This window comes from Neopsephotus bourkii, unplaced genomic scaffold (assembly GCF_033783945.1).
Source record: "Neopsephotus bourkii isolate Nb327-2 ecotype Australia unplaced genomic scaffold, CSIRO-AGI_Nbou_v1 NB_1085, whole genome shotgun sequence".
NCBI lineage: Eukaryota > Metazoa > Chordata > Aves > Psittaciformes > Psittacidae > Neopsephotus > Neopsephotus bourkii.
In genome coordinates this window covers 99,397-117,062 of record NW_026901573.1, presented here as the reverse complement: position 1 = coordinate 117,062, position 17,666 = coordinate 99,397, and the positions used below count along the sequence as shown (strand labels likewise).

At 35.3% G+C, this 17,666-nt stretch overlaps 1 protein-coding gene across 2 annotated transcripts in view; it reads left to right on the top strand.

Annotated features, from left to right (window-relative positions):
* The window catches only part of LOC133217037 (cAMP-specific 3',5'-cyclic phosphodiesterase 4D-like), a 186,834-nt gene that overhangs the window by 114,970 nt on the left and 54,198 nt on the right, over positions 1-17,666 (top strand). The window contains exon 1 of one of the 2 annotated variants that reach the window (XM_061362156.1): positions 15,379-15,825. The exons of the other annotated variant lie outside the window; for it this stretch is intronic. Coding sequence (XP_061218140.1) covers positions 15,761-15,825 — 65 coding nt within the window. The 5' untranslated portion in view covers positions 15,379-15,760. Of the gene's footprint in view, positions 1-15,378; positions 15,826-17,666 lie in introns of those variants that run through there. 2 annotated transcript variants of the gene reach the window in all.

The following is a 17,666-nucleotide window of genomic DNA, read 5'->3' as shown; positions in this document are numbered from 1 at the left end:
GACTCTGTTCAATGTTTAATATACAGAAACCATATACTATAAAAAAACCTATGCATTTTACTTGTAATTTGGTACACACTCAAGCCCATGAGCACTCTTCTGTGGCACACTATAGTTACACTCCAGTGTGTCAGACCAAAGTACAGGGGAAATTTTTCAGAAATGGGCTCTTTAACATCTATTTAATTTGGTTCAACTTTGGGACTTGCATGTTTTGTGAGTTTTTTGATACATAAAGTAATAAAAATTATGAAATAGTGCTCAGGGAAAAAAAAAAGGGTGATAAAATTCAGGTTCTTGCTAATTTTACCAGCAAATTTAGAAGGAAAAACGCTTTCCAAGAGTTATGTGAAACCACATTAACTGAACTAAACTTATCTTGCAGAGATGACTGTTAAAGAAGTGACATAGTATAATAAATTATCCAGATCTATTAAAATCAACAGAAATATCTGGACTGCGAGTTTTATATGTTGGGAGAGAAAAGTGACAGCCAAGCACAAGTAAACAAAGATATTCCCCTGAAATGCGACGAGGGTCTCCAGTTGTCCACTCAAATGCAAACATAGTTATTTTATATATATATTAGGATGCTTTGGCTCCTTCTTCATTGTTTATTTTTGTTGGTGATAACGATCGTATTTTTTAAGTAAAACCATAGGGCTGTGTTTTCTACATGAAGTTTCTATCTTAGCTTTCCTTCAGACTGACTTTTTATTTAAAGAGTAGCACAATATACTATTGGTGGTGGGTTTTTTTTTGCTACAAATGTAAATAACCACCCAGTTTACTGTGTTTCCTTGAACATAAAGATCGTGTTTGTTGAAGTTATAATACAAAATCATAGAATCATAGAATCACAGAATGGTTTGGGTTGGAAATGACCTTAAGATCATCTAGTTTGAATCCTGCTGGCAGGGGCAGGGACACCTCACACTAGACCAGGCTGCATAGGAAAGCAGTATTAGCAACCATCAACTTGAATTTATAGATCAGTTGCAAACGAGTAAAATCAGTGCATTTATCTAAAATCTGTCACACAAACTAAATGTATTGAGCTGTTAAATATCACTTTGTTTACTTAATAGGTGCATCTGCTGTAGCAGCACTTAGTCCTTCAGAAATAATGGTCCATCAGCTGAGCCTGAAAGAGATCCAAGATGATTACATATATGGTTAAGAAAATAAACAATAGAGCCAGAACTGAGATCTGAAGTCTAGATTGAAGAAAAGAAAGTAAAATATTACTGGAGATGTTCTGTAAGGTCATATTTTAAAATGCCTTTTTTTTTTTGCTTTTTTTTTTTTTTCCCAGTACTAGTAGTTTGAGTTTTATACCTACCAAGGGAAGAGCAACATACTTTGTTACTCCACTGTAGCTGCTCCAGCTTATGTTAAAAAAGCTGAAATGGGCAAAATTTGAATGTGGTGCTTTCATGCATATGTAGATTTAAACCACAGATTCATGCCTATACCACAGATTAGAATTACTGAGGTTGTATCATTCCCATATATCTGTGGATAAATCCCTGCAGGAGAGAAAGACTCAAGTTATTAATTGGGTTTTAAATACCATGCATTGTAAGAGATAAAAGATCAAACAGGTTTCATATCCAAACTAAAACTGTATATGAAAGGATGACTGTATTTTAGGAGAGGCCTTAGAGTCGTTTAGAAAAGTGATTGAACTAGTTTGATATTTAACAGCTTTTTTTTTCCATTAACACTTTGGTTGCTGATGAAGAGTTGAAGAGAACTTTGTGTCAGGGAAATAACTCATGTTTTTCTAAAGCTCCAATGCATTTTTTTTTTTTAATTATTCTTTTCTCTAATGTTCTGTTACCCTTCATCTTGGTGTACTGTGTGAAGGAGGGCTATTTTCAATGGCATTCTCAGAAAACAAAACAACAGTAAGGATTTGACTAAGCAATAAAGGCATAATTCTCAGGCTCACAAGCAGAGGTTTAGTTTTTTCATATATTAAGAAAGCCAACACATCTACAGAGCCACTGTAATCAGTATCTTTCACAACAGAAATATCAAAATCCATAGATCCTACATTTGTTTCTCATCAGTGTAATATACTTTGTCCCATGCATCAGATGTCATCATAGAAACTGTGAGTCAAAACACACAAGTTCTACAATCTAGAATCATCTCTATAGAGGAATGTCAGACAAAACAGCAGCCATCTTGGATCATCCTTCAGCAGATCAAAAGGTACCTAGCAATATCTTAAAAAGAAAAGCCTAGGAATTAAAACTGTCATTTTACTGGACATTGTATTGAATAGAATATAAGGAAGAAGTTCTTTACTGTGACGGTGGTGAGCCACTGGAACAGAATGCCCAAAGAAGTGATAAGTGCTCCATCCCTGGCAGAGTTCAAGGCCAGGTTGGACAGAGCTTTGGGATTCATGGTCTAGTGTGAGGCGTCCCTGCCCATTTGAGGGGGTTGGAACTGGATGATCTTAAGGTCCTTTCCAACCCAAACTATTCTATGATCTTTGAATCCACAGAGTCAATGTTTTTTTCAATCTCATATTTTCCCCACTCTCTCACTGGCCACCTTCTATGTTATAGACGCTATTTCTCTGGTTTTGCTCTCTGTGGATCTGCTATTTGCTCTCTTTCCAGCATCCCTTTTGTTCTTCACAGGTACTGCTATTTTTTTTTTTTTTCCTCTATGTTGAATTAATGACAGAATTAGATTAAGAACACATATCGTTCTAATTCATATTAATGTTTTGTTATTGATTTAGATGAAAGGATTGTGTACACAAACTGCTCTGACATCCTTGTCCATTTAGAAGCTAAGAGCAGGCAATGTTTTGGTACAAATAGTTGCTGGCCCATATTTTGGAAATACACAGTCATCCCTAACAATGTAAGGTTGTGAATGAGCTTACGTGAAGGTACTCTGTGCATTCCTGAGAGCTCAGCCTCCTCCCTAAGACTTCTGAGCCTCCAGTGGTGTGCAGCCTGGCATACACCTGTGTTGGGCATGGCACCCACAGGCCTTACCGCTTCATTCACTAGAACTGTGCATGCAGGGGCTCCTGTATTGAAAGAAATACACATATCCTCAGATAATGGACATGAATCATAGAATCCTTTATGAAGTACAAAACTGACGACTGAAATAATGATTTTAGCAACTATGGCTTTTAAATGGGTTTCTCATTTGAGTTAAAAGAATGTTTTTTTTGTTTCTAAGTCAGTTATTCTCTTTTTTTAGATAGTTGAACATTTATTAAAGATTACAAAACTTCTTGAGCCTTTATTGTGCTTAGTTAATATCCCAGAAAGAATATTGGCAGAATTAGTGGTGTTTTAATCTCCTTCTGTGTAAACCTTTCCAGAAGAAATATTTCTGCCCAGTGCGTTCTCCAAAATGATGACTTTTTGAACCATCTGGCCAAGGATCGTAAAGCAAGTAATCAGTAGAGGGCTTGAGTTGGAAGCCATTATACGAGAAGGAAAAATAGTGCAGATGCAACCATGTATTCCAATGCACTCTTCAGAGGACTTTGTTTTGGAGAGAAAGGTAACTAAGCTTCAAATTATCATAAAATCATTAAATTCATTTACACTGCTAAGTACAATTAAAAATAAACATTGAAGAAGTCAGTTTTTCAACTGCCATCAGTGCAATATGTATTAGATTGAGAACTTTTTAGGCAAAATGGCCTAGTAGCTCATGCTTGTCTTTGCAAGAATGGCATCCTAACCGAGAAATGGTTTACATGCCAAGACCTTTTTTCAGTTGTAAAAGGCAAAAGTGAATCATTTATTTGTGTTTGTGTCCAAAATAACAGAACATGATGGAAAAAGGGCAAAGAAATCTTAGCCCATTTTTCTCTTCTTAAATGTCACCTAATCCGGGTGTTGATCAGCTGGACATGACTTTGCAGGACTGAATTTATTTACATATATACAAGTTGCTAAAACTGCAGAAATAGATTTCAACATTTTATAACATTATATTCCAGAGACAGAAATGTGCCTCTTGCTGTGATTTGTAAAACTCCCAGTATATTTTGAGTGTTAGCTCAAGTTAGAAAAGTTATGAAATATATGTCTGTGAGCATGGAACACTTTAAAGGATATTATTACAGCCAATATTTAGTGCCAGTAGTAGCCTTTAATAATGTTTGCAATATCAAATATAACACAGTTTTGTGAACTGTGTATGAATACCAGAGAAAAACTTCTCTATTAAAATATTTTTTATCTAAATATTTATGACTTTTTCCATGGGTGAAACAATTATTTTTCATGTAAACTTTCACATATTCTTAGAGAATTTCTTTTTTGTGGTACTTTCATGGGTAATTTAAGGTGGGAATTAGAATAAGTCAGAAGGCTCTTTGCAGCCATTATGCTTTAGTTTTTAACCTTCCCTTGGACACGTAACAGAAACCAAACAAACCACCTTTCAAAGTTACATGTAAAATGCTAACAGTAGAATGAAAAAGCTGACTCTAGTTTTTCTAGGTTTCATGCTAACACACTGAAATACAGCCCAGGTGGTCCCTAGAGCAATCAGTATTGAGCACATTGGTTATGTGTGCTACTTAAGTAATTTCAAATAGTAACTGCTTCAATTAAGACTTATCTTTACTGTAATTTTCTATAAAATTACTAAATATACCTTTGCAGTACAGCGCACTATAAACCTCTGTTGGCACAAGGTCATTATTTATAAAAAGAAAATAAATTACTCCTTGCATAACTGTTTCTTAATTTCTTGATTAGTCTCAAATTTCAGGCATGTGCAAAACAGATTCAAGGTGTGGCACAGACATGCTTTTCCAAGAACTTCATGGTTTCTGTCAGAAATATGATGCAATCGTAAACATGCAGCTTCAGCTGTGTTTGGAGTCACTCTAAATGTAAACAATGTAACTGCATATACTGAAGTAGCAAAATCTCCGTGACCACAGCAAGAGAAGGATTTTACTGAAGCTTATCCAAAACAGAAGTTTAAGTTTTTTGTTCTCTAGCCACTGTCAAACATGGCCGGTCTGTGGCCATTCTAGGAAGAGCATGTTTTGAGGAGTAGTTTAAAAAAGAAGGTTGAGGGTTTATGAAATTTGATGGGATCTTTTTACCTGCACACAGGGTCTGCATGAAAAGCACAAAATGCTTGAGAAAGAAACAGAAATCCGTAACTGAAGCAGTCTTTTTTTACCAGACTGAAGGCAGCTGCTTAACAAACTAATAGATACAGTGGTGATGAAAATGTCTTAGAGCAAAGAAAACTGAATTTAGGTAGAAAATACAAATTTCATATAAAAAGGAGCCATGTGTAGGAACATACAAATGGAATTATGCTGTTGAAGTAGTGAGCCACAAAGACATAGCAGTCTTTTTTGCGTAGGAAGTGGTGGTAATAGTCAAGTCTTGTGGGGAACAGGTAGTAAGGGTCTGATCATGTTTCGGACTCTGTACAGAATAATTCTTGGAAATATTACCTGAGTGAAAGTGATGAAACTCAGTTATAGCAAATTTTATATATATATTTAGCAACATTTGGCCAAAATGAAGGATCAAGGCTGAAAACATTTTAGGACAGCATGAATAAGTGAGAGTGCTATCAATGTCACAGAAAACCCTATGCTATAATGCTCATTTAAAGCTCAGGTTTAACATTTTGCTTGTACAGGAATATCAGAAAATGGTATGAGAAGCCTGGCTAGGTAAAATGAGGCAAAAATTTGATACAGAAGGCTACAAAATGGCTCCTCAACATAAATCTGGTGATTAAAACTATTTAAGAATAGATTTAAGATAGTGGCTAAGAAGATGTCAAAGACAGAGGTCTATGGCATTAGCTTCAGAGATGATACAGGGTAAAACTGAGAAGAGAAAATAGGAGCTCAGTTGGGCAGCAGAGTTGAAATACAAGAAGAGTGGATGCTGAGTGTGAAAGAAGTCTTAAGAGTCAGGGAGTAGCTTCTGGCTTCAAAATCAGTCAGAGCTCAAGGAGAATGAAAAAAAAAAAAAATTTGGCCGGGATTTGAAACATTGATTGATATAAGAGAAATTAATACTGAAAATCTGTGAAGCTTATACCCACCCAATTATAGCTGTTTAGAGGACAAGACTCGTATAATTGACATAACATTTTTAACTTTTCTGCTTTACAACTGAGACATAATTTATTTTACAGCAGGTAACAATCAGGACCACATAGATCTTCTTATCAGAAATGTGTAAATCTAACCTTTCTTGAAAGCTTTCATGCTATTTGAAAAAGCATATTCCTCTAAAGGAAAATTTATTTAGAGGAAAAGTTACTTTCAATGAGTTGTTTGATACCTAAAAGAGTGGAAAGTTTCGTATGTTTTCAAAGAAGTGACAATTTAATATTTAGGGTTTATTGTGTTTGAGAAAGTGGTATTTTAAAAAGATACCAAGTTGAAACTTGCCTGGTTATCTGTATTTTTTTAGAGGTACTCTTTAGCACAAAAAGGAATGAGTTACGTCTAGGCTTCTTTGTCAATTTCAACTGCTTTCCCTGATCACTGGAAATTACCTGAAGTAGTACGTCAGTAGTGGATTTGCAAACATGTTGATCACAGAAGGGAAATGAACAGGTAGGACTTTCCATTCCAATTTTACATTTTTTTTTATTTTTATTTGTTTAAATTATTTTTTACGAAATGTGGTGCTGTAAGAAAGAGAAAGATTTGATGCTTTTCCTCTTTTTCTAATTAAAGATTCTTTCTTCTGCATTTAACACAGCAGCAAACAACTAGAAGGAAGTTAGCTGGATTGAATTCAATGGTTAAAAATAGAGATAGCTTTGCTAATCAACTGCTGAAGGAGAGCATCAAGAAAAGAGAATAGATTGATTTGCTATATTAGAAGGCTGTCATTAGAGTATGTGAAAGGAAAACACTAGCTAAGTGTTAAGTAAAACTTTGCTGGTTTCAGAATTGCTGTCCAACATATAATTATGCTTCTTATTAAAAAAACATATAATTTGTTGAGCTATGACACACAAAGTATCTGTTTCACCCATAGAAGGGCAAAGAGGAAAGATGCAGGTTGTCCATGTCCAGTATTGAATTGCACTGGTAATACTGATGTGCTTCCATGCGATTTATGCAATTTATACATCCATAACAACATGAAATTTCTGACTGTCATTATTGCTGGTGGTATTTAACAGTCACTGTAGCTATCGGTTTCTTTGAGATTCATTCTGAAACATGCTTTTCTTATGTCTGGTATGTTGTCTATCTAATAAGGTACGTTGTCTATCTGATAAGGAGAAATTCAAACAGATAAAAACGAAGAGTTCAGACAAAACTAATAAATTAGCCCTAAACTGGGGAATAATTCAGAATGAGTGAACTTGAGAACACATTCAATCGCCCCTTCCAGATATCTGGGTATTCAGAAGTCAGTCTTATGTAAGTTTTATCTGGTAGGCATAGCTGATACACTGTCTATTCCTTTGATCTCTTTACTTTTCTCCTTTCTGAGAAGGAAGGAGTGAGAGGTCAGAGGTGTAGCTTTTTTTAATCATGGTAGTTACTACATTAGTTATGGACTGGAGAGGTGATGTCTTGACAGTATTCATCTCTCACACAATCCAAGTATTATGTGAGGCTAAATATGAAAATGTTTTGAAATTTACATTTCTAGAAAAGCAGTTCAGCTAGTACAAGAGAATGATGAGGAAAAAAATCACATTATAGAAGTTTTTAGTCTGGTACCATAATAGACATCAAGTACATCTTGCATAGCCCATAATTTAGTTTTCTAATATGAAACAGGCAGGAAGACATATTCCACAGAAAAACAGACAGCTGTGAGGAGCAGTTTCTCTCAATCTTAAAATAGATGTCTGAATCATGGAAATAGACTACCCTAGCAAGTATCTACTAGAGTAGTCTATTGTAGGAGCATAGCTGATCAGTTTAAATCAGCAACCAACCTTCCAACAGCTCAAAGCTAGTGACAAAATTCCTTTCGTAGTGTGCCCTGTTTAGCTCTCAGTGAATAATTCATGGCAAGTAATGTACTCTCAATTTAACCTTCATTTGTGCTCATAGAATGTTGTCTAGTAAGTTGCCACATTTTTATACACATAGCTTTTTTCTTTTAATTACAGCTTTGTGTTAAAAATGAAGCAAATTTCATACTTCTGAGTGCTCATATAAAATGCTTGATTTTTCTTTCTTCTCCCTGTACCAGCTAGACAAAGTTTATTGAGTTTTTCATACCTCAAAACCAAACAGGATGTAAAAAAAGAGAATTTTATGCAAACACAAATGCCCTGGAGATGTAGTTTCTCTTCATGAAAGGGTTGGCAGCATAGTGAATAATACAGATTTAATTTTACTTACTCATTTTTTTTCTGAAGGACTTAAAGTTATGGATGATGTCATTCTCCCAAACAAGAGTCTTATCTGTGTCTGACTTATTTGGGTCAGGGTGTAATATCTGTGGATGCCAAGTTTCCAGTGAAGAACATGGCGATATCCACTCTCTGGTTTTGTAGAGAACTATACCATTACAAGGATGTAAATACACACTTAAGATTCATTCTCAGACAGGCCTTCTGATAGTAAAGGTCGATTGCTTCACTGCTTCCAAAAAGACAAAAGTGTTACTGAAACATACTCATTTTAGAATATGTATGGTTGGAGAATACAGTTTTGCTGTTAATGATAGATTTTTGTTCTACACAAGATGAGTCTGGTTGGAAAAAAAGTGCTTGAATATGTAAGATTAGCTAACATACTTAAAATTTCATTGTATGTGTATTTTTTTTCAGGTTGTATGTATAAGTTTTGTCATCTTGAAATGGTGGTATATTTTGTATTCTTTAACTATATATATAGGCTTGACATGGTGGTATTTCTAAGTGTCTTCAGATATCTCTTCTAAAAGAAATCTCCCACTTTTGTGTTTGAGTGTTACTCAACAGAACTTGCCCATTCTTTTCAACAAGTCAGTGATGAAAGTCGATATATTGTACAAAATATGATTGTACTTACTACTCTAGGCCTGACACTTCACAGTAACTTTGTCCAGGACCAGCCCTAATTATGAAATCTTTGTAAAAGAAATACAGTTCTCTTGCTTTTCCTAGACCCCACTGCTTCATTAACAAAAGAGAAAAAATGCTAGTCTTCACCTTTTTTTAGCCAAAAATACTGATCTGCTGCATTTGGAAAACATAACTACTGCTTCATTCTGTACTGACTGAAGTATGAGCTGATAAACTGATTTTTATTTTTTAAGCAACTATTTAACTAAAAAATTGTAGTCATATATATATATTTTCTCTTTTGCAGTGTAGCAGGTGCTGTAATTATTACAGTATGTCCATTTACAGCTGACGAAAATACCATGTTTTATAATACAAACCATATATTTATAGTTTTATATACGTATACTTGTACATATACACATATATACACACATATATATACATATATATATATAAGACAGACATGGCTGAGTATCTGGAAGGATTTTTTATGTCTTATTTACCAGCCCAATACACTGTGTAGCCTTAGCTCAGCTCAAGTCCAAAGTCTTCCAGTGGGGTGGTATTCGTTTTTAGGCCATTCAGTATTGCGTTATCCAGTACTAGTCCAGCATTATCAGGTACCATTTATTTCTTCCTTAATGCTAGATGTAACCACAGACCACATCCATAGCTGATAGCAAGAGCTGTCACTGTTTACCAAGAATATAATTTTTGTCAGAAAAACCCCATTCTCCTACTCACAAAAATTACTCCTTTATTTTTCTTTTTGTTTTTGAATCTCTAGCAATGAAGCTTTACACAGGTACTAGATCTATTGTACTAAAGTTTTATTTCTGCAACTAAGTTTATGTGGACCAGCAATTGTCAGTTAGTACTGCATTTGCTAACCTCTAATTGCATAACTGACCAAATCAAGGAAAAACTGGTCCAGAATAAAGGCAGAAAGACATGTTTGAAACCCAGCATTTATCAAGAACCTGGCTTTGCTATGTGAGAGAGTGGGGCACTGTAAGGCCTCTCTCTGACACATGCCTTGTTTGCTCCTCATGGTACAGCTTGTGCAGCAGCACCTGACATTTTCAAAGGGGTATTACGACTGAGTATCATCAGACAAAGCATGGCAGAATAGGGTATCTTCACATAAGGCCCTCTTTGCCATGCTACCTATGAGGAGTTTTTCATGCTTGAGACTGGGTAAAGCCTCTGTAGAGCACACTGTAACTTTATTTACACTGTAATCACTGAGCAAATAAACCATATTTATTCATAAGTCAGGTAGCTTGATCCAGGCAGCTAAATGTAGATGAATATAGGAAGGAAACAGTAATGGAATACGTTGTATTTCTTCTGTGCCCTTTGGTTTGCTTTTTTCCATTCTTGATAATTCTAGGCTATAATTGTTATTATATTTTTTCAGTTATTTTACTTAATACAGTTATGTGTACCTTTTTCCTCTTCGATAAAGTCACTCCCGGCAAGAGGGAATATGCTGTTACCTAGAAATAAACATCAGAGTTTAACTTCCTGGCATCACCCCAACACCCTACAAAATATTTTAAAAATAATTTCCTACTGTGCGCAGTGGCAAAATCATCTGCTGGGTCAAAAATTTCCTCATCTAATTCACCGGCATAATGCTTGTTACTGAAAGATGTCTCTGCTGAACCTACACCTGCATTAACTAGTTCTTAAACCCATGCAAGTGAGATAAGAACATTGTGTTAATCTTTTCTGTCCTTCAGTCTTGTTGTGCAGTACAGGATGTAAGAGGATAAACTAGTGCTGTGGATGAAATAGGATGAACTGAGCAACTCACAGTTTAGCAAAACGAAATGGTATGGTGTTTAGCTGTGGGAAAGTGTTTCCTGTTGTGGAGTATGTGCTCCTGCAGATTAGAAAGGTTGGGTTTGCATCTCAGTGGATATTCTTTGCATATGGAAAACTATATTTCATATAAACATTTCAACTATCAAGCATATATGAAGACAATAAAAATACAAAGTGTGCACAAGACCAGATGCAACAGTAACTAAACAATGCCAGGGATAATCCTGAGTGAATAAGCCCAACTCCTGGTTTTTAGAGATACTTTAATAATCCGATCTGGAATAAATTAATGATGAAACTAAGACTGCATATGAAGAAGCAGCAGCCTCTTGTATACCTTTCATTTGCTACTGTGCATTCCAAGCAACATACTTAAGAGCCCAGTCATTCTTGACATGTTAAGGCTTGATGTTAGGTTTCCAGGATTCTGTTTCTCTTCATACATTGCCAGTGTCCCTACTGTGTCCTAAAGCAATGCATATTTGCTAGAAATTCCTGAATTTTTCACCCCAGTAAACAAGAAAACTGGTAGCAGCTGCTGCAGGTTTAACTTTCAGTGTTAAACTCAAGTCTTACAAGACTACAGGGTCTTTTTGTCTTAAAAAGGAAGATGGTGAATCTATTACTTCAGCTTGCATACAGCAACAATAACCTGGCATCCACTGCCCTTTGATGTCCAGGGGCTTTTCAAGCAGCATGATTGGTATTATTACTGTTTTACTAACAAGGAAACCAAAACTCATAATGCTTAAGCAAATTTTCCATACTCTCAAGACAAAGATGTTCCCAAGAATGAAACAGAACAGGCAGTTCTGCACCTCTTTCCCTAAGCCATACTTTTACTTCATTTTAATTTTTAATTTTGGGCAATGTAACACTTGTTTAATTCAATTAGTTACTAATTTGAAGGTAACTAACATCTTCAGTGTGGGTTGAATCCTGCACACATTTTGATACTTGTGTTTTAATTACTTCTGTATCTTTTCTTCATTAGACAGCTTAACTATACAGTCAAAACCTCAGTTGATGCATATGTGCAGATTAAAAATATTGTTGTGTTTCTTGCTGCTTTTTATTATTAGGGTATTTAGCATTACTGAATGGCTTAATCTTTTAGTATTTTCATTAATTTAAAATCTTCTTCATTTTCATTATGCAGTCAACACTTGTCTTAACTATGATGGCATACTAATAAAAGCTGTGTTTGAGAGCCTTTATTCCTGCAGCCCTAAAAAAAAAGATGCCAAAAAGGAAAAGAAATGCAATTTTTATGAAGTTACAGAATGACATGTGAAAATCAGATGCCACAGATGTCTGTTGCACATCTCAAATAAATGTTTGTATTCATGTACTATCTATATTGTATGTGCACCTATAAAGCCATGCACATCTTTTTACAGGTAGTGTATGATAATGAATATGCTTATATTATCTTTTTTGAGAGGGCTTTAGATATATATCTGTACATAATTTTCATCTTTTAATTTTGGATTTAATAACATAAAATGCAGTAGCTATCACTCCTATTTTTCTGGGAAAAAAAGAATGTTTCCAATTAACAGAGATACATTTCCATCTTCTGATATGTAAATTACTTCTTATAATGATGTTGGACCTGATACTGTGATTTATTCTGTCTTTGAGAAGTTTCATTTATTTCTCTTGTTGATGGCTTCTTGAGGGCTATTTAAACAATTGATTGATATCGTAATTTTCCATTGCTATCAGAGTGGAATGACCACTTCACACTTTACTCTCTTTATTTCTCTTAATTTCTCCTCTTTTAATTCCTCAAGTTATGAGAAATTGAGAGTTTACATTACTTGACTCTATACCAAGACCTGGGGCCTAAAATAAATACTGCGTCATCTTCCATGAGCACAGTGGACTGGTATGCTCTTATCTTTATTTAAATCTTAGATAAAACTGCCGTTGATACTATTGGTAGCACGGCAGGTTTTCGTATGAACTAAAAGCTACTGCTAACTGCCAAAGTTCATCTAATACTTTCCCCAGAAACTTTTCTAGAAAAGGTTTGTCCTTCCCATACTATCAAATCCCTGGGTTCCCTGCAAAAAAAAAAGTAAATATATATATATATATATATTTCTACTAGTAGAGCTGAGAAATCACTGACAAATGGTTTTTGCTTTGCACATGGCTTGCAAGATACCAATCCAGATGAAAAATTAAGGGGTGTTTTGATTGCTTATTGTTGCTCCTTTTTATGCCTCATTTTCTCAAACTGTCCTTTCTTTTTTTAGCTTCACCAAAGTAAAATTTTGAATTTCACATAAAACTAACATCCCCTGGACAACCAGAAGCTCTCTCCCCCTCCTTTTGGAGGAAGCCTGTGTTTCTAAGGTTGCTACCTGATGACTGGCTCTGATTTGCTTGGAGTATGGCTACAATACTGCAGTTGTCTTGTTGCTAATTAATACATATTTCATAATAGGACCTGAAGTTGGCAGGCACTTGGGAGGGCAGGGTTTTATTTCTAAGGAGCTGATAAAGAAGACCAAAAAGGGAAGCATCTTTAGCACTAAGTGTTAGTATCTATCCCCTCCGTTTGTGATTTGCATCTCAAGGAGACTTTTTTTCTGAATCTGCCTTGAAAGACATCATGTTAATTACATAAGAACCTGTAATGCTAATTAAATGCTAATATTGATTATATAGAATACTGTATATTTATATTTATATAGAATACTGTATATTTCTAGTTATATTGCTGTTAACTACAAGTAAGAGGCAGCATCTGGACTGATATGTTTTTGAGAACAGACTGTTCTCAGGATTCAGATATTTACCATGCCATACAGTAGATGTCTCAATCCTGAGATATTTACTGTCTGGCACAGCGAAGTAGTACTTGAACATTCCAGTCCACCATATTATTGTGAAACCACTTAGTCAAAAGCTTTATTTTCTTTCATTTTATGCTCCTTCACTGGTATGAGAATAATGTTCATATTTATGCATAATAATTAATCCAGCAAGCTTTAATAAAAACCTTTAAAATGGCCAGCTATTCTGTAATAGACCTGTACTTCTATTTCATATGATTTTGGGGTTTTTTACATGACCTATTCCATCTGTTTAAGGAATAAAAAAGTTTCACAACATGGTGCCTGATTTATGTCTACTTCTACAGACGTGTGACCTGCACAGTGACAGATCCAACTGTTACTAGAGGTCCCATGACTGTATGACCCTTTGAGCTAAATTTACCACAGATGTTTTTTCCACTCTTGGAGGTTAACTTCTATAGTTCTACAGGACTCTTACAAAAGGTCCTGCATTAACCACTAGGTGATACTTGAAGATAGGTGCCAGGAAACACAGAGAACAGAATACTTAGCAAGAAACCTTATGAACATTCCTGTGGAGCACTTTATATTCAGATGGCAGACACAAACCTCCAGGGTAGTTAGGATATTTCCTGTTGATACTAAATGTAGCCGGTAATGCATTTTATGGTACAGTTATAAAGTGCAAAGGTTCTAGAGAGCTTTACACACATTATGCTCATTCTTATTTGGGTTTTTTTTTTTTTTGATATTTTAACACATAGCCTATTTATCATGTTTTCCTTCCTTTTGTGAAGTCTGTATAAATTTAATAAATACAATTTTTGTGCTTGCTTTCATTATAAACCTAGTTGCACTACCATCAAAAGATATATACTGCAACACTTGTAAAGACTGTACAAAGGAATGGCTATTATGCATGTAACCACATGTACCACAGCAGTAACTTTGCTCTTTCAATTTAAAAACAATTCTAACAGTTCATAGAAAATTCAAAATGTATAATTTAAATGATACATTTACTATCCATTTCTCTGCATTTTTTTCCTCTTCTACTGCTGTAATTGCCAAATATGCTTACACGAATATTTCCTAAAAGGAATAAACTCTCAAAGCTTTTATAAGTTTTTTGATTAAAAAAAAAAAGGGTTTTTTGCTAGAAATTAAATACAAGTTTGCTTGTAATGTATAAACTATTAATGTATTTATTGTAACAGGAAAAGATCTCTTTCTGAAGTACAGAGGACGTCACGTTAAGAGTACTTTAGCTGAGGTATTTTGTCCTTCAGTGATTTATAACAATAGCTGTCTGTATGTGTTCAACAGTCAACAAGGAATTTTATTTTTACTTAACTTCCCCACAGTATTTTGAATGTCTTTCAGACAGGGAATACATTCTGTTTTGTGAAGTTAGATAATAGTACTTATTCATGGTATTTAGTCAGGGATCAAGAGGAAAAAGAAAAAAAAAAAAAAAGAAGAATTACGTTTCTAGGTAAGACTTTTAATTAACTTGGAATGAAAGATCCTTTCTTTACTCCACAGAGACTAATTTATCTAGCATGTCTCTAAGTGGAAACTCCCTGCAAACTCACTAATGTTACTGTAACTTACATTCATCCTTTCCTTTCATTTATTACCCATCAGTATTGTTCTTTTGTTAAAAAAAAAAAAAAAACAAAAAAAAAAGAGGGGGAAAAAAAAAGGGAAAAAAAAAAAAAAAGAAGGGGAGCTTGACCTTTAAACCTGTTGTTATCACACTGCAAGAAAGAGATAGAGACTCTTTTCAGCTGCTTCACTCCCATGTGACCTGCAGGGAGAATAGATTCAAAATAGACTAGTTCCTCCCGGGGCAATACAAGACAGAGGAGAAAAGCACTGTCATTTCCGAACAGCACAGAGCTAGAGTAAAGTCAGCGTGAAAAAGGAAGGAGTTACAGTGTGTTGGAATTCTTCCTTCACAGCCTGGATTATTACAGCAGACGGACTTCAAGGGATTTAAAAAGCAGAGGATTTTTAAAATTTGTTCAAAATGGAGTACTTTGAGAAAGAGCTTTGTCAGGACAACTGATGTTTGACTTCTAGAACTACTGAAGGAGTTTTTCAAAATGAGCATTGTTATGAAGCCAAGATCCCGATCTACCAGCTCCTTAAGGACTGCCGATACAATGTGGTAATGTGTTCGGTTTGTTTCTTTCAAACTCCCCTTCCTACTATGACACACAGGCATGTCCCAAGAAAGTCACAGGGTTTAATTTTGACTTAGATTTTGCATGGCTTTTTTATTTATTAGTTTCACAACTAATAGTAAGAAAAAAAAGATCAGCTTTTCCTTGTGCAACACTGTGCATAGCATTCTTTAAATGAGAACTCATTACATACATTTTTTTAACCCATTACACACATTTTTCCCATTCACCAGTCAGGTTCAGTCCTTGCACTTACAGGTACCTTTATCTTCAGTATATATTTCAGGAACAAAGTTGCAATATAAAGCTTCTGGTTCTAGAGGCTGAAGGGTAAAATGAAGCTATAGTTTGTGTGAGCTATTTTGGGATACTTACATGTAGTTTTGCTGCATAAATAGACTGACTGTTAGAGATAAGTGTCCTGGGAGGAGACAGACTTTATAGTAGCATGTGTAAGACTGCTGTGCAATGCTTCATGCGTTCCCCCTCCTCTCAGAGGCCCAAAGGAACAGAAGCAGTCTGTATTAGTAACTTCTGTGTATGATTTTCCTGAAGATTTTTTCAGTTAGCAGTGAGCAAAGTTTTGTCTTTATTTTTTTCTTGTGAGAACTTTATGCTTTATATAGCTTAAAAGTCACCAACATGACAGGTTTCTATTAGATATTCAAAATAAATTCCCTCTTTTCATGTCTCCCACATTTTTTTCCTCTGTGTTTTCAATAAAATCACCATCATTTTAATAAACACATAATAGACTAATTGTTCAGGGCTATACTGGTATAAAATGATGTCTTTTAAAATATAGCCTTTGCTTAGAAATGAACGGCTGATGTGTTACTGTGGTATAGACTAGTAACTAAGGACGCTCATTTGTGAGGAAATACATCAAGTTAATTTGACATTTGCCTATTAAAAAGTTCATGTTTCAAATAGTCCTGGTTCTGAATTAAAGCCCTGTCAGTACTACCATTAAAGCTGTTGTCAATTTTTTCCAGTTACCTTTACTAACCCCATTTTGTAGTATAAGAAAATAACTGCACTACTCAAGCTAAAGAGTAGTCCCAGTTGCTCTCAGAAACCACTAAGACTTTTGCTGAAATAACTGCACTAAGTAGTGGTTCTATATATTTTTTAAATATAATAAAGTAATACCATGTCAGTGTAATATATATTGCTAAAGTGTTCCAATCTGCAGGGTGTCTCCGAGATAGTGAGCTAAAATATACATACCTTAATAACTACGTGTAACTGTGCAAATAAATCACTATCTTTCTGATTAATTCTTCTGACTTTCAGTTATTTCTTTTTATTACTGCTTCCACTGATACTTGCAAGGAAAAAGAAATAATTTCAAAGAAAAAGAAATATCCTCATAGACTGTATGTGCATGCTGATCTGACTACCAAGTATTCTGTTTAAAATACCTGCCTGCCTCCCTTTCGTTGCTGGTGCATTTAGTTATTATGTTGATGTGACAGGTGAGAATGCCTGTTTTGCTAATCATGAATTGAGAGTCCTCTGCTACCCTGACTTTTGCAGACACTACCTGAGGCTGGATGTGACTCCTGGGGAGATCCTTGGAGGCTACTAGACTAGGTACACGTTGTTCTCCGGAGGCAGATAGCAAAGCCAGGCAAGCCCTGCCCCAGCCAGACACCAGAGGAAACTGGAGTGCAGAGGGAGGAGAGAAAGGGAGGGAGCCGGTGGCTGCCCTGTATGAGCTCAGCTTCCGCTGCTGCGGGCGAGGTGGAAGCTCAGGCCAGCCCATCCTACTGACGCTGCCGAACGGAGCAACCATTTACGTTGGGGCTGAGGAGGACTGGTT